The sequence below is a fragment of the Porites lutea genome, chromosome 8, assembly GCF_958299795.1.
Source record: "Porites lutea chromosome 8, jaPorLute2.1, whole genome shotgun sequence".
NCBI classification, from domain to species: Eukaryota; Metazoa; Cnidaria; class Anthozoa; order Scleractinia; family Poritidae; genus Porites; species Porites lutea.
Window position 1 is genome coordinate 22,909,474 of NC_133208.1, and position 26,535 is coordinate 22,936,008.

Sequence of the window (26,535 nt, forward strand, 5' to 3'; positions counted from 1 at the left end):
TAGAGAAGAAGAGTAAGAAGATTAAGATTGTTAGCAGGCGTCAAAGAAGATAATAAATAAAGTCCAAGATGTTAATCAGATTCCTTGTACCTCATCGTGTATTGAACACCCTCCCACCTCTCCCCCCCCCCCCCCCCCCCCACACACACACACACACACACATCCAACATTGTTGGCCAAGAACTGCCAACAGTGTTGTGTCGGTTAATTGCACGGGGCTTAAGTGCTAGGCAGTACTGTACACTGTACTTAATACGGTATTGAAGGCAGTCACTTGCAAAGTACACTATACTGTCGAGACTAAGACGAAATAATTAAGGCAATTGTACATTATCAAATGCACTCTCATCGTCACATATCTCATTTTTCAGTATGTCAACACAACTGGAGCTCGAGTGTGTTTAAAGGAGTTGTACAAGTCAAAGTACGACCCTCTCTCTGTATCATATACTGTCTTGTCAGGTAAGAACGGTTTAATGGCATTCTTTTTTTAGCGACACATAGGCTTTACTGATTACTCACAACTAATTCATTATGAATGCATACAGAGATAACTTATATACGAGGGTCATTTCATTAATAGAGGAAGGCGATCATTTTAAATATTAGCTCTCTGGAAGTCGTTCAATGTTTTTGCTACTGATTATTCCATTTAATCAGTAGATACTGCTCTCAATTTGGCGTCGTCAGTTTTATTTTCCTCTTTTCCTCCTGCTAAGCGTATCGGCCGCACAAGCAGTTGGAATGATGTTTGTGAAGCTGCCTCACGGTCCCCAGTCGCTCGCGTTGCTTGCCTGCATTTCTCGCGCTTCTCGATTGTTCTGTTCTCCCTACTAAGCCTTGGGAAAGCCTGTGGAGAAGGCACTCTTTAAGGGACCAATTGTGTGGAGATTTCTAAACTGCACAGTCGTTTCATATCTTTATCACAGATATTTGCCAGCCAAGATGGAGTTTTTTTGGTGGCTACTGTTACTTCACAAGTCGTGCATGCGCCTCGTGGCTGACCGCTGAATCAAACTGTTCTACAATGAGTTCCAATTTGGTAACGGTTCACAATCAAGAAGAAAATGTCTACATTCAACACCGTCACAACGGAGAGAGATCTTGGATTGAACTCAATGACCGAAGTGTGGAGGGCTCCTTTGTGTGGACAAACAAAGAAATAAGCAAATTTAGGTTCTGGGCCCCACAGCAACCGAACGACTGGAAAAACGAAGACTGTGTTCACACTCTTGGCGCCAGGCGTGGTTACACTTGGAATGATGTGCCATGTACTAATTGTTACAACTACACTTGTTTTAAAGGTACTGAGCGTAGCACTATGGAGATTTATACCCTTATATGTCTTAATCTTCATGTTCCAGATATTGAATCTACTGAGTTAAAACTACATTCAAAAAGGTCGAAACACAATAACAGCATGTTAGGCAGATGGTTAGACAGATGGAAGAGAGGGTAACACCAATCAGTTTCATTATTAGAAACATAGGGAAACAAGTCGTATACATTTGTATTAAAAAAAATGTCCATGGACTTAAAAATGGCTGCAAAAGCCTGAAATCGGCGTAATCAAAAGAAGAACGAGAAAGCGTTCATACGTTGGAACCACGGGAAAAGTCGCGCTAACCTCCGCTTACTTTTTAACCCGGTTTTCTAAACAGGGGCACCCAACGAGAATATAGTTCAAAACCACTTAAACATAGCATTAATGAACGTATTTTAGTGTTTAAACGGTAGGTATAGGCTTATTTTCATCTCCTAAAAATTTTTCCCCTGTTCGGATTTCCAAGCTGAAAGTCTAATGATCCGAAAATTATAGGGATTAAAACTTACCTTTTCGAAGATTTGAGCCAGAAAAAAGGCTTCCGAAAATTTTAGGTGACCTTTCTAGGGTAAAAATCCGTTGAAAATGGGCCATTTTACCATTTTTTAGATGTTCGAAAATCCTAGGAGAGGCAGGCAAGCGAGAAATTTTACAACAAATGTTCCGAAAATTCTAGATCTCAAATCGTCTTCCGAACAGATATTTTCCGAAAATTGACGTTGGGTGCCCCTGTCTAAACACCTCTTTGCAGATTATTAACGAACATAAGTACATACGTTAACTCAGGGCACGCTTACGACCCTTTTTGCAAGTTCTTATTTTCAAACATTTTAGTTGTCTTGCAAGTGTGCGTCAATTACCCAACTACACCACAGTATATTCTTTTTAAACAAGCTTCATTAACTAAAAAAAGTCATGTTGTTTGACAAGAATCCTCTTTGTGCTTACGTTTTAGACTTGGACGAATGTACCACTGGTTCCCATTCCTGTGACGTCAATTCTGTTTGCCAGAATACCGTGGGTTCATACAAATGCTCGTGTAATGCTGGGTACACAGGAGATGGAAAACCCTGCAATGGTATTCGAGATACAGTTGATCCTCCATGTTCTACCACCTCTCCTAAGCGACGCATAAGCCCAGATGGAGCTACACATATCGTAACTTTGAAATTGCATACAATAAATTGTTTTTCGAAGAGACGACCTGTTAATGATCAATTTTTGTAAACGACACCTTCCTGTGAGCGACTCTAATCTTAAGGTTCTTAAACAAGTCGACAAAACCATTGAAGGTGCAATGTTTGTGTGCAAAAGCTCATGTCATTTTGGAAAAAAAGCCTAAAACCATATTTGTTAAAACATAAAAACAACAAACAAACAAGCACAAAAAAAAAAATGAAGACACCACCTTAGCGACCAGATGTAAACCATCAGGTAGATTTAATGTAAGTTATTCTAATGCTTTACGTAACTTACTATCGTAAGACCTGGGGCTCTTTTCTCTCCTGTCTTCTTTTTGTTTCATTATCCTATTTGATTTTTAAGTGCGTATTTTAAAGCATATTTAGCACTATTTCGGCTTAACCTCGAAACAAAGATAGATTTCAAACTGAAACGCACGTTTGACAAACATGTCCTGAGAGATGAAGCAAACTTGTCTGCGCGAGTGAGACGCGCTGACAAATGTTCATTTTATCTCAATCAGTCTGCTCTTATTTTGAAGTTGATGGTCCAATTTCCTTCAAAGTTCTCTGTAAAATACAACTGCTGTAAAAATTTGTCACGAGAACTATTTTTTGATCGCCAAAACGTTCCTTGCACCACAAAATTATAAACCCAGGCCACTAGAGGTCTGACTTCGGCCGCCCTTCGCGAGGAGCAAAACAAAACGAACGTGAGGAAGGAATAGACATCATTACACATAAGCCAGGGCGAATCTTAACTAAATTGATCTATAGAATGCCAACTGAGGAAACAGGGTACTTTGCTGTTATATTTAATAAAAATTCACATTGAATCGTTATGCATTTTAGAAAGAAAATTTACTTCCTCGAATATTCCCTCTTACTATAGCTATTCTGTCATGTAGGATTAAGAGGAAGTCTCACCTATAATCCTTCTTGAAACTTCCTCGCCTTTTGGGATTCTCTTCCATAAATTGTGTTTATTACGTGTAATTTAATGTCCCCCTCCCCCCCCCCCCTTCCTTTGTATGTAAAAAGGGCAAAATAACTAAATAATAAGTCTGTTTTATTAATAAAATCGTCGCGCTTAGGAATAAGCGAATTGCGAAATTATTTTACAAAGATATAGATATTAATTTATAAAAAAAAAATCAATTTAAACAAATTACATCGTGTTCAAAATGGACTGGGCCTTACAATTATGAGAAGAAACTAGAAACTAGAAATGTATGTCAAGTTATACATTGAATTCCCATAAGTTCCTAAATTACATGCCATGAGCATAAAGGCACATCGCCGGAAAAAAGCTTCGTTTAAAATAAACGATTACCTATTGTAGTTAAGCAGGATAAAAGCATAGAGAAAATGAGAGTAAATGACCCTATTGATCAAGAGTTTGTTGCATCACTAAACAAGAAGGCTTCCTCATTTTTTTCGCCAGATATCGACGAGTGCTCTACCAACTCTCACGTCTGTGACGTTAATGCGGTGTGTAGTAATACTGTTGGATCTTACGCATGCGCCTGTAAAGCAGGATTTACAGGAGATGGATCCACATGCACCGGTGAGCCTTTTAAGTATAATTTTGTTTGTTTGATATGTTTGTTTTTAGAGTGAACAGCAACGACAGCAATGCAAGAGTCTTTTGTGCTCTTCTCGCCTTTCACAGTTAAAGCTTTGGTTAGGCTGGAATTTAAATTAATTTTAGTATTGAATGTTTCTATAGTAAACAAAAAGAAATGAGGGAGCCAAGCAGCCAGTTTATATGAAAAGTGCAACGATGGTGACTGAAACCTGTGATCATTTTTTTAGGCCTAAAAGTCAATTGGTTTGATACCGTAACTGTGGAACTATAGAAAATAATGATAAACAATGATGTGTTTTTGTTTCTGCGACCAATGAGGAAACACCTTATCAGCAGCTCTTACATTAATGTATTTTTTTTTTTTAATTGCGCTTAAGATAATCCATTCCGTTTTTCTCGTTCTGTTTTCTCTTAGCAATAAAAAACGTTTTGATTATACATTTTGGCATTCTTCGTTTTGTAGATATTGACGAGTGCGCCAGCGGTACTCACAACTGCCACAGTTCACTTGCTTCATGTACAAACACATTGGGATCTTTTAGTTGTTCATGTAACAATCCTTACACTGGAAATGGCAGAACTTGCAATCTACCATCAGGTAATCAACTCGCCGAATATTAGGAAGATGTCCATTTACTAGACCTCTAGTATGCCGGCGTAGGGATCGTCGTTACTTCCGGTGGGATTGTCCTGATACTCATTTCTTACCTACGTGACTAATTCAGCCTTCAACAAATGTTTGAGCTTTTCACTCTATCTGGATTTTGTCCTGCAACCTCTTATGTCAAGGAATATTTGGAGATAGCGGTCTCGCGATTAACGGACTATGATTATTATAGATATCACTTATTTGACTGCGGGAGCTTTAAGATAATGGTAGTTTCTTGGTGTTGCGGAGAAGAAAACTTAGTAAACATTTCCCACAACACAAAACAAAAGCGAACTAACATTAATTAGTTTCTGAAACACCAAGAAACAATGCACCCAAGATAACATATACTAGAGAGTTCAGTACCCCATAGAAAAGTGTAAGAAAACGATATTTAGTCCCGACCTGAGCAGGTAAGAGTAACTGAAACGTTGCGGCAAGGACCCCATTAGCTGCCATAAACTGATCAGATGGACTCATGATCAGTGGCCAACTTGAAACCTTGAGCATCATCGAGGGGTTCTTGGTCCAATTTTTTACGAGAGATAAAGAAACTTCACTATAAGAAACATATGAAAACGGAGCGTTGTAAATCCGTTGCACAAGGCGAATAGTACTGGGGTGCTACATACTTGAAAGGTTTAAGTGGCAGAAATCACTTTGTCGTTTAAATTAGACCCTTCTCAATAAAATGATTAAATAGAAGCATGGGATTGAGAGATGCGAGAGGGCCACAAGCTTGTTTTAGTTTCAAACAAGTGACCATTTAACTTTGCCTCTATACTTATATTTGGGGTTTCGGAACTGAACCGACACAACGAAGTGAAATAATCTCGTTTCCTCTCAGTTATTATTCTTTCAAAATATTTCACCGTTTCTGATTGTCTTCAGTCCCGCCGCTAAATCTTCATAACCAGCATGCGGTTACCATATTTGAAAGATGTAGGCAGTATCCAATCGATGGCATGCTACTCCTCAATCTCACAATTCTTCACATCATACTGAGCCTCATTCGATAATTGTTATAATTATATACGTGTATGAACTAATTGTAACTTAATAAGGTCTTAGGCAGAAGACAAAAACCTTAAAGGAGCTGTGTCACGAAATTCAGCCAAATTAGAACATTTCAAGATTCTCGTTAAATTAAGAGAAACATAAAAATAACCACTTAAAACATTAAAGGAAGGTTAAAATAACACATTGGAAACAACAGATGCCACGGATGGGCAAAACTGAAGAAGATTGAAACGGATTGAAATTAGGGTTCTTGAAAACTGTTCAGCCTAACAGTTTTTCAAAGTTGATTCCTGCTGCTTGTAACTTCAATAATAATGCTCAGGAGACATATTTGTTTGTCTCTGATCTCTGATTTTGTCATTTACATGTAATTTCTTTGCTTTCTTTAAGTTCAATAGCGTTTGAGGGCGAGTAATTCGGAAAATTAAACAAAATGAACTGGACTGCCGTGACACAGCCCCTTTAAACTTGTCTCCGCCCTGTTTAGGTGGGAAATCCAATAATCATTACATTGATCACGATATGTGCACTATTTTGTGCCTGAATTTGTTTAAAGACTAACTGCGTGGTGTTTACCAAGGGCCATAATGGCTCTTGCAATGTGGTCCTGTATTGTTATGGGGGAGTTAGGGCTTTAACGTGACACCATCTTGTGTGGAATACAAAAAACGTTTATCTTTGCTGTGCGCAATCCCTATTACTGCAATTAACAATTGAGAGAAACGTTAGGGAGATGTTCATACATTACTAAACACAGAACGCTTTCAGAGCTACAAAACCATTTTGTCTTTCCTTTTTTCACATTAAGATACATTACCTTAGAATTAAACACCAGTCGAGAAACATTCGCCAAGACTCGACAATTAACTTGAACAAAATAGAATAAGGGTGATAAGATAAAAAAACGGCGTGAATACAGTAGTCTTTTGTGTCGTTTTCGCTCCTTGACGTCGCCGTCGCTGTTGCTTTAGCTCCTTTTTATGGAAGAAGACCGCTACTGATAGGGGATCGCTTATGCCAAGTGTTGTGAGAATACGCGGGACTCTACGCCTCCGACTATTATTATAAACTCTGAAGGAGCTAAACGTTAGCGTCACTGAACCTCGCAGTAGGCTGGGAGATTTAAACAGCATTATTTGAAGAGACAGCATCATGCCACTAGCACGCAAGCACAAAACGAAAAAAACTTAATTATAGGCTTCTATTTTTTTGCGCGTTTCAAGCTGATCATTATGATAACAACCTTCTGACACTTGCGCAAGCTTGTTTTTATTACGGGACGCCCTCCAGCAAAGTGTAGTTCACTGCTTTACGTTATTTACTCTATGAGATCCCTTGACGCCCATAGAAGAAAATTAAATTGCAAGAAACTGCACGCAATGAAAAAAATCAAACAGGAATAGTTCATAATTCCTTTTGAGTTCATAGGCATCCTGACACTCAAGGGATTTTGAAACTCGACCTTTTTTGTTTTTACAATTACAAAGACATAAAGTAAAAGTTTCTTATTACCGACACTACGGTTCGGGAATTATGCGTGGTGTTTTGTTTTGTTTTTTTTTTCTTTCTTTACTTTAACTGAGTTATTCTCACCCATGTATAACGGACAGTTTCTAAACTTTACTCGCCTAATACGCACACCGGTTTATGCGGATAACGGACACTTTTCTGTGTCCCGAGGCACAGACTCTCATACACTGTCAACCCCTGCTACTTACGGACACTGATTATCTGCACACTGACTATTTTCCTTGTCAAAAGCACGGGCTAATTGTAAACATTGTACACTGTTCAAACAATGACAGATTTCTTTTGGTTTAAGTAGCAGAATAACGTGATATGTTTGATTTTAAGTCAGTCTTTCTTCCCGTGTTTGCCCCTTGTACCATATAGCCATTGAAATTTTTTTTTCTGCCTCCTACTACACAATTTTCACTTCTTTGACTTTTCGCCGCAGTTACTGTTCCTACCCTTCTTCCTCTTTGTTTGCCTTTAAGTTAGTCTTTATTTTGATACAACATGTGTCCTGCACGTTTTTTCGGAGAGCCCACTTAATACAGCCATCCGGATGATACGGACACCATGACATGTCTCCTACTTGTCCGTATTAACCGAGTTCTACTGTAGTTTCTTTTGAAAAGTAAAATGTTTTCTACTGATCCTTTTTTCCAAACTTTTGTTATAGTAAAAAGCAAATTGACGCCAGGTCATAACATAGTCAAATTTTCTAGCAGATTCACTCGCCTGGGGCCCGTGCTCGTGGATCCACAACACTTTGAAAATGTTATGATGCAATTTTATCATCAATACGAGGACAGACGATAAAGAAACTAGCTTCAATGTGATTAATTGAACCACTTTTAGTGTATAAAATTATTATTCAACCTACTTTTTCCCTACTTCATCGTATGTAGCAGAGATCATGCACTCATCCATTTGCAGGCGCAGATCGAGGCAGCTTAAGAATGCCTACAGATATATTTGTCTCCCTTTCCCATGTTATTGCTTAAACTTGACTGTATGTCTACCAGTGTGTGAAAGTCAGTAACCAGTCCTCAATGACTCGTATGCAGACAGAGATTGCCACAGTGGGATAGGTGCTGGGGGATCTCAGAGGACATGAAAATTACCCACTTTGAATCTGTTTATGTACAGAAGATAAAACTTTACGAAACCAGTTAAACTACAAGAAAAACTAACATATTAAATAATTTTCTAGCTTTTTAAAAGTTAAATTAATTCTTATGATAATAATTATAATAATAATAATTACTATTATTAATATTATTTTCTATAACAGAATGTCAGAATTACGGAAGTCTTAACAGCGGTGACAGAAAGATTACGTACACTTCTTACCACGATTATTGTGACAGTGGACTCGGACCTGGTTGGTTTCGTTTTGAGGGATCAGCAGGCATAAGAATGCCAACTTCATGTCCACCTACATACAGATGTGGTGCTAATGCACCCGGCTGGATGAACGGTGGACACCCCACAGTAGCAGATGGTCAGGTCACCAGGACGGTGTGCTTTCATTATTATGGTAGCTGCTGTAAATGGTCAACAAACATCAAAGTGAGAAATTGTGGCTCATATTATGTGTACTATCTTAGTGGTACACCTAGTGGTTGTGATCTCCGTTATTGTGGCGCTAATTAGACACAAGAGGTAAAAGAAGTAATTACATATTCTATTCTTTCACTAAGGTAGACAATATAAAAAAGACTGCACTTCACTTTAATATCTGTATCTCTATAACTTAAGAAAAGGGGAAAAGCTACGTGGTAGCACAACGTGCTACTCGCGTTCGGAAAGAAGAACAGTTTTCTTGAAACTAATATGAGGATAAATGTACTTTTATGCCTTTTTTTAAGATCAAGTAACAAAATAAATAATATTAATAGAACTTACCAGGAAGTCAAACTAATAAATTAAATAACCATACAATAATACATTAAATTAGCAATGCAGTTGTCACTTGTCACGATGATCAGAAATATACAGTTGTTAAATAAACTACGATGAACAGATGGTTTAACTTAAAAGATGTCATGTTACTTAGCTTGTTTTAATATAGGTATAGGGATGCACTCTACAAAACTGAACATGACAAAATCGGAAACGAAATGCATAACGATCATGGGTACAGTCAACTCTCTTCTTGCGCACGCGCCGGCAATAGTCAAACAGCAGCTAAATTCCCTTCCTACTGCAGACGCTACATTGCTTGCTAATAAGGACACTAACTCGCGGTCCCGATGGGCACTGCATTATGTTGAGGCAATTTTTGGATTAGGATTGGAGTTGCTTTGAGAAATAAACGTGCAGCTTAGTGAAATACCTGTCACATCCATTTGTTTTTATTGAGTATGACAATAGGCTATTTGCACGTTGGCTTCATTTTACTCAGTACCCGAATCCTCTAAATCCCGGATCACATAAAGCGTTCTACCGATTGAGCTTAATCCAGGGCAGATGATGGAGGTTTACTGTGTGAATCAAGTGTGCAAGTGGCACTTGTGCGAAGCACACGAAATGTCAATCGTATACTTGCACATGCTAAGTTGAGAAACCCAGCGAATCGACTCTAAAAAGAAAATTGAGATTAACTACGACTTAAAGAAAATATTTTTGACCCCGGTGAGATTTAAACACTGTCTTGTTAAGAAGAGGATCCTCAATAGGTTTTACGGGATACGGGATTTCCCTTATTTGAAGCTCGGGATTCGGGATTTAAAAGCAAAATCAGGGCGAGATTCGGGATTGACGGTATGTGCAGGAGGTGGGTTGCCAAAAAATAACCCTCGGGATTACGGGAGTGAAGAGACCTATTGGGGACCCTCTAAGAATGGACAGCCTGCTTTCTCCGGGTATCCCTTACAGATCTCCCGTCGTTAGCCGTTTTGAAAAGCTTCATCGTATTACTCACATCTTCCTTAGCTACTTTCCAATACTCTTGCCATATGAGAGCACCGAGCTTGTTCACGCAGTTGTTAATATATAGATTTAGCCAGGGCTAAAAGCGAAGCTCCCATTAATAAATTTATAATTTAAATCAAACAATAAACTTGTAATGCACAAATCAGTTAACTTAAGGGCACATATGTGTCTTTTTAGGGAAAGCTAAGGCTAAGTGATTTTGGAGTGAAAAAATATCTTACATCGAATTGATAGCCGTATATATACACCCAAAAAATAGCAATCATCTTCGATCACATTTAAGAGCCATAATGGCTCCTCATCCCAGTAGATTAGGCCTGGAAAACGAATTCTTGGAAAACAAATCAGCCCGAATTTTTGCGTTCGACAAGTTTACTCAACAAAATCTTGCCAACAACTCTGGGTGCATGTAAACCAACATTTCATACTTTTTATACATCACATCTGAGGTGAAACAGTAATATGAGGCGCTGTTTTTATCATACAGACCTCAGACAAAATGCAGTATTTCACAATTTTTCAAGACAAATTGCATCCATTCAAGTATTCAGAACCGTACGAAGCACGTCTGGGCTTTTAGCAAAACCGTTCAAAAAATTTCCAAAATCACCCATACGGCCAGCCGGTTCTCACTTTTGACAAGCGCCAAATTTCAGGTGAACATTAAAAGAGTTACGCTTCAACATAATAAAGAATTTACTGTGTTTATTCTTTTTTTTGTTTAATGGTTTTATAAAGATGTGTAATCTTAAAGAGCGTTTGATACGCGCGGCATTTTCAGTACTCCTGCAAGCGATGTTTATGAACGACTGAAAACAAACGGCAAAGCGATTAAAATTGCAAGAGACTACTAACAATCAATAAAGGAAATGTAATTCGGTGAAACATTTACAGAGACAACAATTTTCATTCACGAAGACAAGTGTTAAAGCGTCTCTAAAAATCCTGAGTCTTTAAGCTTAACCTTAAAGCTTTTATCCGGCTTCCTGGTGTTTACTGTTTTCGAAGATGAACTCGAGGCAAGAAAATCGCTCAAAGCTTTCTTTCTACAGCCAAAATTATAACTAAATACTCTTCGGAACGTTTTTTCTTTCTATTTGCGGAGAGAATATATCGACTAAAGGCTTTTCAAAGTTCTGCAAGCTTATATCAAACCTCATACTAGATCAGTGTCTCAGATCTTAATACAAACGTGCATAAACTAGCCTCATAAACTGCGCTCGACTTCATGAAATTAGATATAAAAAAAAAAACAAACACATACACTGTATACTATAATTACTCAGGCTTACCATTCGAGATGCAGCTCCTGAAAGCTATCAAGTAAGGCCAGAATCGCTTGAGGGACTTTTTAATCCGCATCCAGCAAGGTGAAAAACGAAAACGATCATCCGAAATCGGATTTCCAACGTTGACAAGCGGCGAATTTCTCAACCAAAAATTCAATAAACAAACCAGCCATGAATAACAGAAGACTGTTGATAGCAGCTGTATTTCATTTTATGCATCCAGTGGAAAAAGACAGTAAAAAACATCACAAGTTGACAAAAAACTCTGTCAGCTTCAGCTGTCAAAGTAAACAAGTTTCAAGATGCTGTATAAATTTTCTGCATGAACCACCTGTCAAATTTTGACCAATAAGAGCATAAAAATTGGACGGTCGTAGAGCGTGATCAACGCGTGACTATGGTGAGAAAAGTGAAAAGCCTCTTTCTTCCCTGCTTGTATTTTTAAATGACTAGCTGAATTTTCGCTTCCGAGATCAGTTTGAAATCAAAATGTTAAAGGCGCGGGTCCATAGTGACATTAACTCAACACTTTTTGTCATCATGTCATTATTTTGCTGCCGTTTTCTTTGCCTTTGTCTATTCATTCTAGCTCTGCCTCGTTTTGCTTGCCGGCGTTTTTCACTATACTTTTCTCTTCTTCTTCTTCTCGCCCTGACTCTCTCTACTTGCCGACTTCCCTCGCTAAACTTTTGTCTTCTTCTACTTCTAACGCACTCTCTTTTGCGATCGTCTTCGCTTGCTCTACGCGTGTTGACTCTTGCTCTCTGCCCTTCACCTTCTCTTTACTCTCTTCTTAAAACCTGTCGTCTACACGCTAAAATCTAACTGCTTTTGTTTGTTGACATAATAGCTTTCGTAAGTTGTAATAAAAAGTTATAAAGGAAAGGCTCTGTCGAAAACTCTTTTTGCTAAGTTGCTTTGAAATTTCTCTTTTCAGTTGCGCGATATAATTGCGCGACGTTGCGCCATGCGATTTCCCGCCAAAAAATATCTACTTTTTCCTACCCCAAGAGTCCATGCGGACTACTTTCCATTATCCGGAAAGTCCGTTCGGACGGACGTACGCTGACGTCATAACCAAAATTTCTCGGATGGATAGTGTTCCAAATTATCTTAGTTATGGTGCTCCGATCGCGTGCGCTTCGCGCGCGCAAGGAGCTCCGCTAATATACAGCTGCATTTTAGTCGACTCGCTGTGGCAACTAACTTTCCCAGCCATACCTTATTGATATCTCCCCGAGAGCCATCTTCATTGCTAATAACGCTGCCCAAATAAATAAAGTCATCAATGATGACGGCCGGGCATGTGGGGTGGGTGCATTGCCTTGTCGCCCCATGTAAGGGAATACAAGACAGTCCTGGATACTGGATTCTACGTCGTGGATTCCGGATTTCAAAGCCCAGGATCCAGTATTCCTGCATCAAAATTTCCAAGATTCCAGATTCAACAAACAAAAAGATTTCCGGGATTCGGGATTTGGATTCCATTGCATGGCGCAAGCCTTGGGCTTCAGGCAACTCCATTTACTGTCTTTTTCCTCTCAAAGATCGAGGACGATTAATCGAGAGTATAGCTAAATCATCAGCACTTCAAGATGGGCGAGGAAGGTCGAACTGTGTTATACCTACATTATATGTTGACCTGTATCTCTCAGGATGGCATTGACCAATACTCTGAAATCGAGACAGAGGATTCAACCATTCAACATTGCCTAACTCCAGGTTTAACAGCAAATGCCGCTGAGAGCGTATTGTGAAGACTGATTTTGGATTAAAAGTGGTCATAGAAAAGACCTTATTTCACGTGCATAAAGTGAATATGTGATCGGCACGGCTTCTTACTCCGTGGAAACCTGCCTGTTCTTCTTTTAGCTTGCCCTAGATCGCTTCATTGATTCGTCCCAGTAAGACGTCCTTGCAGACACTTACAGGTAGTCTTACATTGGATCAAAAATGTGATTCCTCTCACAGTTGTGTGGAAATTTTAGTCATATTAAATGTGTAGATCCGAGCTGATTCTCTAAGCCAACGAGAACAATACGAAATGTAAATCCACTGGGCATGCTATGCTGAATTCATTGCATTTGCTATTATTCTGGGAAGCGCATGAACCAAGGCATTTGAAAAAAGAAACAACTGTGGATGGTCTTGAAGGCGCGGATCTAGAATATATACTGACCGATTTCCTAAATAAGCGTCGAAGACGCAAGCTTCTAGCGGGGTTCGGGAGCGGGTCCCTCATAAAATTTTCTGGATTTTACACCTTAAAGTCCGCTTTCCAGGGTTTCCGAGTCATTCAGACAGGATTTCAACTTTTATTATTAAAAACGTATTTATTATGAAAAAAGTGACCGATTTACATAAAACGGTGAAAACCGGTGTGGATCGACGCCTGTCTTGTAAGTTGAAAGCAGCAGAACTATTATTTTGACACGTCGGGCGAAGAAAAGACCCTTGGTAAAGGCCATCCATGTACAGCTGAATGTAAAATTTAATAGTTGGAAAGGTTATTTGTTAAAGGCAAGGAAAAGGTAAAGAAAATACATATATAGTAATAGTACGTACAGTGGTTGATTTTTCTTGTTGATCGCCCTCGGACTGGGAATAGTTCTGTGAGGCGCATCAGGTAGAGGGAAAAGCATGTGACATTTAATCATCTGGTATCAACAGCGAAAAAAGAACACGGGTTAGATACAGGAATGTAGCCATGATTTCCAAGGGAAGCCCGACACACAAAAATACTTCCTGATGAAAGTCCTATTTTCGTGGGGGCAAATAAGAGAGGGGGAGAAATAGACCAATCAAAAGGAGCCTAGGTGCGTTCATATGAGTTTAAAAGCTTTACAGTTTTAGGTCATTATAATGTGATTTGAGAAGAGTGTCACTATTTCCTGCTATTAATTTTTGTTAATAAAGTAATACTTTTAATCGAAAACAGCTATTTTGTCACTGTATAAATCCTTCTACTCGTATTCTTCTTTTGGGTCACCTACTCGGTTAGTTCTACTTAGGTGTCCCAAACTCTGCACAATGAATGTAAAATTTAAATGATTTATTTTCCTTTGTCACATCTTTTTATTGTTATATTCAAAAGCACTGAATTGTAAATAGTATTAATATTCTGTGTGAGTTAAATAAAAATTGACTTGACTTGATTGACTTGATCGTGACTTGATGAATTAATTATTAATAAATAGTTATGTCAATTATCCAACTACTGTTTCCCGCCTTTCGGTGACCTTAACTTTAGTCCAAAAATAATTATATTTACTTTAGGCAAATCAGTGCTTTACTTCTCCCTTAACGCATCAGAATAATTATTTTAAGAGAACACAATAGATTTTTTTTTTTTTTTTAAGAAAGGAAATATTACTTTTAATTAGTTCAAGTAAGATGTCGAGAGGGCAACACGTACCGCTTGTCCTCTGCGCCACTGACACTCCAGCATGCTTCTTCAGGAAGTCGAGGTACACTTACCTTAAAAAGATTATGTGTTTACTTACTGCTCTTAACTAACACATTTCATAAAGTACTGATAATTATTGACATTTGCCTGAGCTAAATTTTAAGTTTCGTATTATTAGGAAGGATATAGCGGTCAGCGGCCAGCGAGCCAAGATGGCTGCCTGATTTTGTGCTCTACAAACTTATTACAATCAAGGTTATATTCTCTCGTATTTTTTCCATTATGGGACCAAAAAGGAAACCTCCTATGGCTAATGATGCTATCGATCCAACTAATTCGACTTTTGAAAATCACTGGGATAAATTAGAGATCAAACTTAACGAGTAGGTTAAATCATCACTGCCGGGCCTCGTTACGAGTATTATTCAATCTCATGTCACTAAAATCGTCGACGACTATATCTCATCGACTGAGTTTCAAAGATCTCTGGCTGATAGTATCAACTTCGATGCCTCCGGTTTTGAAACTCAACTTGCCTCGTCGGAAAAAAAGTTAAATGAACTAATAAATTCAAATCAAGTAAAGATTGCCAAACTGGATGAAGAGTTAACCAAACTTAAGAATAATCTAGTGCTGAAAGACATAGCAATAGCAGGTCTTGAAGATGACAATTATAGACTATCACAAGAAGTAGACGATTTGGAGCAATACACAAGAAGAACTAATGTTCGCATTATGGCGTTGCTGAACAGCCAGAGGAGAACACTGATAATCTTGCAGTTGACCTCTTCAAATCTGAACTCAACGTGGATGTTGCTTCAAATGACATATTAAGTAGATCTCATCGTGTAGGCCAGAAATCTGGAGCCAAACCAAGACCTATTATTGTGCGGTTTACTGAGCATAATACTAAAGTTGCGGTCATGTCTCGCCGCCGTGTGCTCAAGGAACGTAAACGTCCATTCAACCTCCAAGAGGATTTAACCATCAATTGCCGCGAAATTCTTAAATACTTAAACAAGGATATTGAGGAAGGCATTGTCAGCAAAGTCTGGACTGTGGATGGAGTAATATGTTTTCGGCCTTCTGGTGACAGCTCTGTCACTGAACGCTGTACTTCTTTAGAGGATTGTCAGGAGATCATAGCTAAGTATTGAGAATAGTCTGAACTTATGTTTATTTACTTGTAGTGACTGACAACTCTGTCATTGAACGCTCTCAATCTAACTTTTTCTTGCAGTAACTGAATTGCACTACACTACTACACTACTGCACTACACTAATCTTTTTTTTTTCTTTTGTGCATCTGTATTTAGACCCAAGAACTGATGTCTTGAGTCATTGTATATATTTCCTTATTGCTTAATGATAATATTATATATAGTTTTTGTACTTACCGGCAAATATTTGAATTCGTTATTATTAGTTGAGTCAACGTGCTTAACACTTAACACTTAAGGTTAATTTTATATCAATTTTTTTTAATTAATTGATTAATTTATTTGTTATGTTTATTTTGCTTTATATGCAGTAATAAGTCTTTATATGTTGTAACAGTTTGCCTTTTCTCTGTAAATCTTGTACTTATTAATTTTTATTCTCATTGTAACTTAGCAGCACATTGTAACTCTCTGACCTACTCGATATAAGCCTCTGGCTTTGGCATCTTATTATCGTTAACTTGTGCTTTGTGTCCTTATTTATCAATAAAGAATTAAAGTATGATAGCAAGAAAGAAGGATATCGAGTGGGGTGCACATGAAAGAAACTACTTTAAAGGAAATTACTCTCCCTGTTTTAACAGTATGCATATTGAATTCACCAAAGATTATGGTCTAGAGGTAACGTGAGTATTTTGTTGTTGTTGTTCTTTACACCAGCCAGTTTTAAATCTGAAAAAAAAATAATATCACTGCCAAGAGCTCAGGATTGTTTGCTTCCGAGAAAATCACGTTCGCGGAATCATTCTGTAGCAAGTGAAATTGTTTGTTTTACCCTGCAGGTCAACTAATAGCAGTGTGTAATAGCGCTGCTGCTTGGATAGAATCAGAAGATAAAAGTCAATTTCGCGGAATTAAACTGGATTGCCCTTCAATCTGCCCCCTGCTGGGCACATAATTATACACTGTTTACGAGCATTTTTTTACGACAGCTGAAGGAGGATATATCCCTATATTAAGATCGCTCCTTATATACAACCCACCCAACCCAGGAAAGGTTGGCCACACCATCGGGGTCTACGTCCCCTACTCTTTGCGAACAGTGGTGGGTTCTTTTACGTCCCGCAAGAACCAGGTAAGTGAAAGTGCTTTGCGATAGGCCTACAATTTTTCGTCCTTATCCGAGAAGACTAGAAAGTCTAACCGTTTGCGGATGCCATACAAAGGCAGCACTTTCTTCTCAGATATTTAAAGATCCTAAGTGTTGGTCCTACCGGGGTTTGAACCACGCGACCTCCCGCACAGCAGACCGGCGCCTCCCAATTGAGCTAACTAGGAGGCAACTATAACCACGTTCCTGGACTCTTGGACGACAGGAGCGAAGTGGAAGAAGGTCGATTTTCCTTAAGTTAGTTTAGCAGAGTATAGTTGGGTGTTATTCTTCTTAAGAGGCTAAATTACCAACTCAGTTGTCATTTGAGTTGAAGTTCACTTATCCATTATATGCAATTTTATGCATAAAAATTGAGTTTAATCTGATATTAAACACAAACACTGTAAATTCCTGTTTCACTGGGTACTGTTTCACTGTTCCCAGTGAAAAAGTATTCAGGAGAGCCAAACAGGAATACTTTATTCCAGGAGCCTATCATCCTGCTCATCCTGTTTTAAGATCGTGGCCATCCTTTTTGCTGGAAGAGTTTTTTTAAAATCGACCAAAAATATCACTCATGTCCCTAGGCAACCTTAAAGACCACTTAGTGAACACTGTGTTCAACAATTGCATAAGTATAGAACAAAATTCTGTCATCAGCTTAACTTATCCACGCAACAGCAATTTGTTTTGTTCAGTAAAATGGACAAAATTGATGTTATTGATAGTTATTGTTAATGAAATATTTACATACTCTTTTCAAACATTTTGCTAAGCCACTTGGCTTATCCATGATTTCCTATTCCCTTCCTTTATGGTAATTAATAACTAATAGAGGTCACTCATCCATTTGCAGACGTTGTTTGGGGCAAGTCCTATTGCTGATAGGAGTCATCCAGACTAGCTAGAAAAAATTGTTCCATAGAAATGACGTCAAAATGTTCAAAAACTCAAGTGGAACGACGAGAAGCAGGCAAGTTGTTTCAATACAAAGTTTTGAAGATTTTGACGTCATTTCTATGGTCGATAAGAGTTCAGACCCTAAAAAATTGTTGTCGATGTGTTTTTAACAATAACATCGGCACTTTTTTACGTCCATTTCCTTTGAAGGTTCTATATACTAGGAAAACCGCCTGTGTAAGAAAGAGATTAAAACCAATATGCACCATAATCACGTCATTTCCATAGTATGTACTCGTATCGAAAATAGCTCTTGACCAATTAGCGCGGGAGAAGTCTCTCAGTTATTGTAATTTTAAAACAGTTTTCTCGGTGACTTCAGTGATCATAAATATACACTGAGTTCAATAATGGAGGTAATGCAAGCCAACTAGGATGGACAACATGAGGAGTTTAAAATTTAAAATTGATCTGCACAGGGACGCGTTCAGTAAATTTGTAAAGACAATATAATATTTAACAAATAGATTCCATGTTGCCGTGTGTCTGTTCAGTAATAGATCAAAGATGACGTCAAAATGTGGCAAAAACAAAGAAGTGGCACAATTGAGCCAGAGGCAAGTGTGTGACTGATGATTTTTACCATTTGACTACATGTTCGACGATTTGTGTTAGTTTAGGCATTTTTTAAGTCTCAAACGTTACTTTCCGTCAGTACGTCTTGTTTCCTTCTTTATCTTGTATTATTCAGTTTCTTTCAAACGAGGCCTACTCTGGGACCTTAACTCGCCTTAACTCGCCGTAACTCGCAACTTGAGATTATGTTCAAATTTCCTTATCTCGCCTTAACTCGCCTAAACTCGCATTATCTCGCACAAACTCGCCCAATCTCGCCACTGCCAAGTGGATACCAATTTTAATATCTCATCCTACTCTCAGTGTAATTACACAATTACTCCATAAAGGGAAGACGCCAAAGAATACAAATTTCAAAAGTTTAAAAAATAGTGATTTTTAAGGAAAACAGGGTTTTTACCTTTAAAAAAATATGTACTTGACCAATCCCATCCTTCTGGAATTTCCAATAGCCTCTGTGGTAAGGGTATTTCACCACTAAAGATTTGATGAGGTTTTTCTTACTTAACATTGTCATGCCTTGGAGTCACAACTGGACTGTCAATGGAACTACCAGGAACAGCCTGAACATGCACTAACTCGTTGCCTAAGAAAAGGCTTCAATGCTAAGCATGGCAGAAATTCCAGAGGCATGGGGTCACAGGGTCTAACAAATCCCACATTCACTGTTTGTGTTTTGGTCCACAAAGTAAGTGACATTAACTAAAAGCACAAACAGTGAATCCACGAAAAAGTTTTCAAAAAATAGTTTAAGTTTTAGTCTTACACTTCTACGCAAGACAAAGAACACTCTAAATTCAAGATTGCTTTGAATCTCTCAATTGAAGAAAAAATATTCTCCTATGACTTGTTTCTAATTTTTGGCTTAAAATAAGAAATCTTGAATTTAGAGTGAAATACAAAAACATAATACCAGAATATCAAATTTTTAGTTTTAAGCTGGTTAATGATTTACAAAAAAAGTTTACTTGTAAGATCTTGTAATGGAAAGTTTAATTACTTTGCAAATATAATGCATGCAAGCTGTTTATGACATATGAAGAGTAGTAGCATCGTATCGTATAGCACGTATCATCTTATAATCTGATGAAGCTTAATGAGGATTCCAGCTGACAATCATCAATGAAAGGCTAGGATGTAGCCACAATCGAGAATCCTTTAAATAGTCCACATACTGATTGCAGTCCATATTTCTTATAAATAATTCTTATAAATATTTACCTCGTACTAGAAGATCTGTACATTGGTTCAACGTGACATCCTGTATGGCCTACATTGTAGTCAGACTGGCAACCATAACCCAGGCATGATTCAGAAGACTTGTTACATTTAGCCCTTAACTGAATAAAGGATTGCTAAAGGTACAATATTTTGCATTGATAGCCAACTTCATTCGCCATCTTTGAAATTACCCAGAAGATACTGGTAACTCGTGTCTTCCCAGGGCCCTCTCGCTCAGCCTATTGTCCTCGATAGGCGTTCTGGGTAATTTTCAAGATGGACGGGAAAACTTCTGAAGAAAAGGAGGAGAACTCGTGAAAAACTTTTGATGTTAAATCGAGAAGTTTCAAAATGCATCACATGTAGGTAAGCTAAGCTAAAGCCTTTTACCCTTGCAACGTTAACTCTATAAAAGCCTTGTTGATCCCAGTCCACTGGCAAGTTTTAGGTTGGAAGCTTCAATGTGGCGTACGTGACATGAAAAAACGCACAAAACGCCTGAGCCGGTGATCATTTTGTAAAAATGCGAAGCAGGAAAGATTCATCAGTGACAGCTCTTAAGAGTTTGAAAGACAAAGCCGATAGTAGAGAGTGTTTTCTTGTCAATCAAGTTAATTAAGGTATAGTCCTCTGCACAACTATGAACACTTTCTGACATTTTGTAAAATACAAGTAAGCCTGAACAGAAAATATGGTCATTTATTTTTTGCTGTTTTGCTAGGCTAAGAATCATCAAGAGTTTACTATCAAGTTAGTTTGATCCTCCTTTCTTTTGTAGAAATCAAGGTGTCTCTCACAGGATTGTCCAAGTTTAAGGAGGGAGTTTCTAAAATATGGGAACTGCTGTCTTTGCGAAAGGGCATCAGCCTTCATTTGCAAGAAATTAGAATAGATTATCCGAGGAAACGAAAAGGCAATCATTTCTGGCAGTGAAAACAAAAAAACTGAGCTGGACTCCAAGGAAAACCATCAGTGAAGTGGAGAGAATGGATCAAATGGAAGACTTAAAGATAAGTCGTAATTTTCAAGGAGAAAGAAATTTCATTTTATTTCAGTAAAATTGATTGTGGCATAAAAATTTCCTCAGCTGAGTTGTAATTCGTCAGCTTCCCCGGATTTTTATACTAGTTCTTTGAAGAACATTGACACAGACTGCAAAAACTTTTTTTTTTTTTCAATTCTGGAGTTAGTGATAACAATTGATGACATGTCATGTGATACCTATTATGCTCACCTGCCTATTAAAACATATTGTTATTGATTTAAAAAAATAAATAAAATGAAATAAAATATCCTACCTGTGCTTATACTAAAGCTACATTTTTTTTTATCAATTCATGATTGTTTTGTTTTCATTTTTTTTTCTCACTACTGGTAATTTATTAATCTGCCAAATAATTATATAGCTTAAATAAATAATATATGATGATGATGACAATGATTATTATTATGATACAGCCACCAAATGGTCTAGTTTGGAGTCTAACTGCTATATAATTAATAAAGAACAGGATTCCATATCACTAGCATATCCATACTTAAGCTTGTCCAATTAGGAAAATATTTCAGTTAATAAATTTTATATTAACAAGATTTGGCTTCATTCAACTTTGGAGCTCATCTGAAATTTTTGGTTTAATTTTTTCGTAATTGGACAACATGGAGCCTGCTATATATATAAGACATACAAAGAGGCATCTTTATATGTATGTTACTAAAGCATATTATAAGTTTTAAGCCTTATAACCTCAACATAAGATGGATCATTTTCCCTTAACTCGCCTTAACTCGCACAAACTCGCAACTGATAGGCGAGCTCAATTTTTCCTTATCTCACCTTAACTCGCCTAAACTCGCATTAGCTCGCGGCGAGTTAAGGTCCCAGAGCAGGCCTCAAACGTTATTCAACGCCTTCCCTTATTTAAAGCAGGATAGTCGCGAAAACAGAAAAAGATTAATATTTAAAATTAATCTGCACAGGGACGCGTTTCCCCCAAAACGCCTGATACTCAGGCTACGAGGAATTGGTAGGTAATGATGACGTTTCTATTGTTTGCGCCCGCAAGTACGAAATGGTTAGGATGACGTAAAGACAGAACATCCCCAAGGGACTGCTTAGGTAGATTTTGTGACATTTATTGTGCACTAATACTTCGACACTCTTTTGCGTTACGTGACATTCTGTGGAGCAGTTGTTTCAGTGAAAGTTATGGACCACAATTTTAACGACACTCGTTAAGCGCAGAAGATGTTATAAGGTGCGTATAACTGTGTATATATAAACACTTGGAGAGTTTGCCAGACACGAGTTCACAAATCGTTTAGTGGAAACCTTGCCAGACACTCTTTCTCTCTCTTAGACCGGAATAAGACTCAGTCCCAAACGATCAAGACGAGTGAACAACGGCTAGCTTCTCACTAGCAGCTAGAACGATAGACGATTACAGAAATTCGCCGACAATCAAATTCTGAGCTGACTTATTCCCTGCTCACAGATGTCCTTCCGCTATAAAGTTTAAAATGAGACTAGAAAGTGCGAGTGTAAATTGATCAAACGTCCTTTTAATTAAGGCTTCCATTCCGGCAAATAAAATGAACTGAATGTAAATAGTGAAAGAGAAATAGCGAAAAATTTAACTTCTAATTAAATCTTTTCTTATGTTTTTTTTAGAATAAACTGTTCTCGAAACTGAGAATGTTTTGATCAAAGCTGTGTAAATCGACCTGAAACTGTGCATGGAACCTTGCGTTTCTTGTATTTATCTCACCTATTGTATGGAATATGTGTGAAAATCTTCCTTATGAATCGGTATATTTCAAAGAGCTACACAACGAACAAGAATGCTATACACCGTATTCACAAATGGCGGACACGCGGGAAAAAGCTGGTGCCTAGTCATGAAAGCGAGGCGTTGGAGGATAAACAAAAACTGCAAATGAAGTCTTTCAGTGAACTTGCAGAGTGTTTAGCACGGATTCCACTTAAATTAACTTTGTACGGACTTCTTTTTAAATACAATTACGTAGGATGTCTTCTGCTTTTAATGTTTAGTAGTGATTTGCTGTTTGCAATCAAAAGGGACGCGTATATCTTCAAGGAAACAGGATGATTTTGTAGGTTTCCGAAGCATCAGAAGCTCGACAAGTGGACGATGGCTGGAGAAAAGCGGCAAACATGTTGGCCCAAACTTCACATTGAAACCGAGTACGAAAGCCAGCTCACTGCAATTCGGTGAAACAGAAATATAAACACATCTTGGTGGCAAGAAAAAAAGAAATGAGCGACAGATATATGGCCTACTTGTTAACGCAAGAGACGTCTGCCGTTGAACAGAACAGTTCAAGTCGAGATGGAACTGAAGAGGTGACTGAGGTTTCGATGAAGTTATGTTCGGTTTTTGTTTTCCAGGACGTTATTCTCTGGTGTTTATCGATGAAGGACATCAATTAGAACTAATTTTTTAGTATAAATGCTGGAGCGATCGAGTGGAGGACGCTCAAAATTTCAACTACTTACTCGGCAGACTCGGTAAGCCGGCCACATATCATTTCAGCGAGTAATTTCGCATTTCTTATCTTTGGCTGTTAAGAGTTTTAACTTTATGTTCCATAATATTTTAAAGTTGAAGAACACATAAATAAATAAATAAATAAATAAAATGATGGTCTTCTTAAACGGATCCAGACTCGAATTTAATTATTCGAAACAGAAGCTTGCCGTGTTCAGTCCTGACACAAACATTGCCTTAAAAGTTCTTTACCTAGTAAAATGTAAGCTTTATACCACTTTTTTTACCAAGAGCTCTCTGAGATAATGCCCTGGAGGAGACTAAGCAAATAGCAAGCCATAGGATTCACGCACTACAGCTTCTAATTTGTGATAAAATTATTTCGCCATGACAAAGAAATCATGAGATTTTTGCTAAGCTCTGTCAACGTACCTCTAACAATTCACTCCAAAGCGACGAAATTAATATGATCCAAAGGAAGTTGTAAATACAGACATACATATATACATAGATATGTATAAAATGACACTGACATGAATGAATGAGCCTCGTGAATGAATCTTTCACCCGCTCTCGACTTGACCTGTTTTGTGTAATGGCGGAGGTCCATTCCGTTGACAAGTGGGCCATATATCCGTCGCTTATTTCTCTTTTTCTCGCCACCAATGTCTGTTTTTATTTCTGTTTAACAGAATTGTAGTGATCTGGCTTTCGTATTCCGTTTCAGTGTGAAGTTTGGGCCAACATCTTTGCCGCTTTTCTCCAAGCATCAGAAGCTCGACAAGTAGGCGATGGCTCGGAAACCTACAAAATCATCCTGTTTCCTTGAAGATATACGCTTTTGATTGCATACAGCAAATCACTACTAAACATTAAAAGCAGAAGACATCCCACGTAATTGTATTTAAAAAGAAGTCCGTACAAAGTTATTTTAAGTGGAATCCGTGCTAAACACTCTGCAAGTTCACTGAAAGTCTTCATTTGCAGTTTTTGTTTATCCTCCAACGCCTCGCTTTCATGACTAGGCACCAGTTTTTTCCCGCGTGTCCGCCATTTGTGAATACGGTGTATTGACCGACAATATACAGAGCGGGGGCAGCTGTAGTGTCAACTATTACCAGTTGCGTTCGCAGTTCGCCGTACTAAATTAGTAGCCAGAAAAAATCGAGATTTTTCGCAACGGACTTCCAAATAGCCTGGCCTCTTGGAAGAACGTAGCTGTCCTGGGTACGAACGATACAATACACATGACTCATTTTTCGACCAATACGAGATGACTTTGGTCCACGTCACTTGTAACACACAAAGGAAACTTTCAGAGTGTTTCTTGATCTGTTTGCCTTTTAAGCTCGATTCAAGGTTTCCCTGATGCTAGCGAAGGCGAGAAAATCAAGTTTTAACGCGAACATAGGTGAATTTTGTTCTGTTACTTTTGTTTGTTTGTTTGTTTTTTTATGACGCCTTAAATTACTTGGATATATTTCGAATTCAAGCATATGCGATTAAGTGCGTTAATTGAGCAAATTTCTGGTGTACACGGCGTACTTCGTTTAGTTATTTTAACAAATTAGGTTTCATGAATTGAAGTGTGGATCTTTCAACTTTGAGTCACATAAAAACCGCCTGCAGCGTTCAAGTTAAATAATTGTTGCTCGAGGCTTTCCCAGTAGCACGCACTTTATTTTTTAAGTAATGATTTAGAAAGCTAAAAAGGAAGCTTACATCCTTCCGATTGATTTCATTAGAGAGCCTAAGCAAAGTCAAACAAATTCAAGCAACTTTTGAACGAGCAAAACATTACTCTGCACGATGCACGCTTTTCTGTCGGATTTTTTTTTCCTCGCTGCATGACTAAAAATCTTCTTATATTTTATTAGTAAGAATGAAATTATCCGATTATTGCCAATAAATCTAAATCCTGCAGCTGGAGAAACTAACACTTGGTTCAACTAACAACTAATTTCATTTTGTTGTTAACTGATGCGCAATATAATTATGCAACACATATTGTTCTATATCAACCTTTTTACAATAAAATTGTTTTTTAACAATATGTTAATCATTGCCATCATCATCAACATCATAGAAGCCTGTAAAAATCTATGGTCTGCCCGGAAATAACTCACTTCGCATATCGAACGCACTCTTTAATCTATGATTACTCCTAGTATTTAACAAATAGATTCCATGTTGCCGTGCGTCTGCTCAGTAATAGATCAAAGATGACGTCAAACTGTGGTAAAAACAAAGAAGTGGCACAATTGAGCCGCAGTCGACTGTGTGACTGATGATTTTTACCGTTTGACTGTTGGAAGATTTGTGTTAGTTTAGGCATTTTTTAAGTCTCAAACGTTACTTTCCGTCAGTACGTCTTCTTTCCTTCTTTATCTTACTTATATTATACGGGTTCTTTCAAACGTTATTCAACGCCTTCCCTTATTTAAAGCAGGATAGTCGCGAAAACATTTTCCAAAACTGCGAGTCTCTCGTAGCTGATGACACATGATGGCAACTGTCGTGAAGATTTATTGCACTTTGCAGGCATTCTCAAGTTCTCAAGAACTCTTTTTGTTTCCTTTGTTCCCATTTATCTTCTTTGTAAATAGCTCCTCTTAATTTTTTTTCTTAAAGTCTTTAAGTTGCGCAATTCAAAATAATCTCACAAACAATTTCAAAACCGCCCGCCATGAACAAAACAAAGAGAACAAGTTTCTCGTGATGTCACCCATGTCTCTGTACTCTCATAGATCATGGGCAACGACCAATCACAGCGCGCGTAGCATTCACATTATTGTATAAACAAAATACATTTACAGTCAACTCTTGGCATTGCAGTCACCTCACCGTTACAGACGTTTTGTTTGACTGAATAAAAAAATCCCGTTATTATGGACTATCGCCATAAGGACACTATTGCGGTCCCGAAGGAATACGCAATAACTAGGAATTGACTTTACAAGGTTAAGGACCAAACCATTTTTGTATTAGGACAGGAGTTCCTTATGTCTACACTATACTGGATAGCTTGTCATGTTGACATGAAAATACTCCGGCCT

General features: G+C 37.9%; 1 protein-coding gene across 1 annotated transcript in view; it reads left to right on the plus strand.

The window, feature by feature from the left end:
* Nucleotides 1-26,535, plus strand: part of LOC140947019 (uncharacterized) — a 57,928-nt gene that overhangs the window by 8,553 nt on the left and 22,840 nt on the right. The window contains exons 12-16 of the mRNA XM_073396100.1: nucleotides 372-462; nucleotides 930-1,304; nucleotides 2,280-2,402; nucleotides 3,950-4,072; nucleotides 4,557-4,691. Of these exons, the coding sequence (XP_073252201.1) occupies nucleotides 372-462; nucleotides 930-1,304; nucleotides 2,280-2,402; nucleotides 3,950-4,072; nucleotides 4,557-4,691 (847 nt within the window). The remainder of the gene's footprint in view (nucleotides 1-371; nucleotides 463-929; nucleotides 1,305-2,279; nucleotides 2,403-3,949; nucleotides 4,073-4,556; nucleotides 4,692-26,535) is intronic.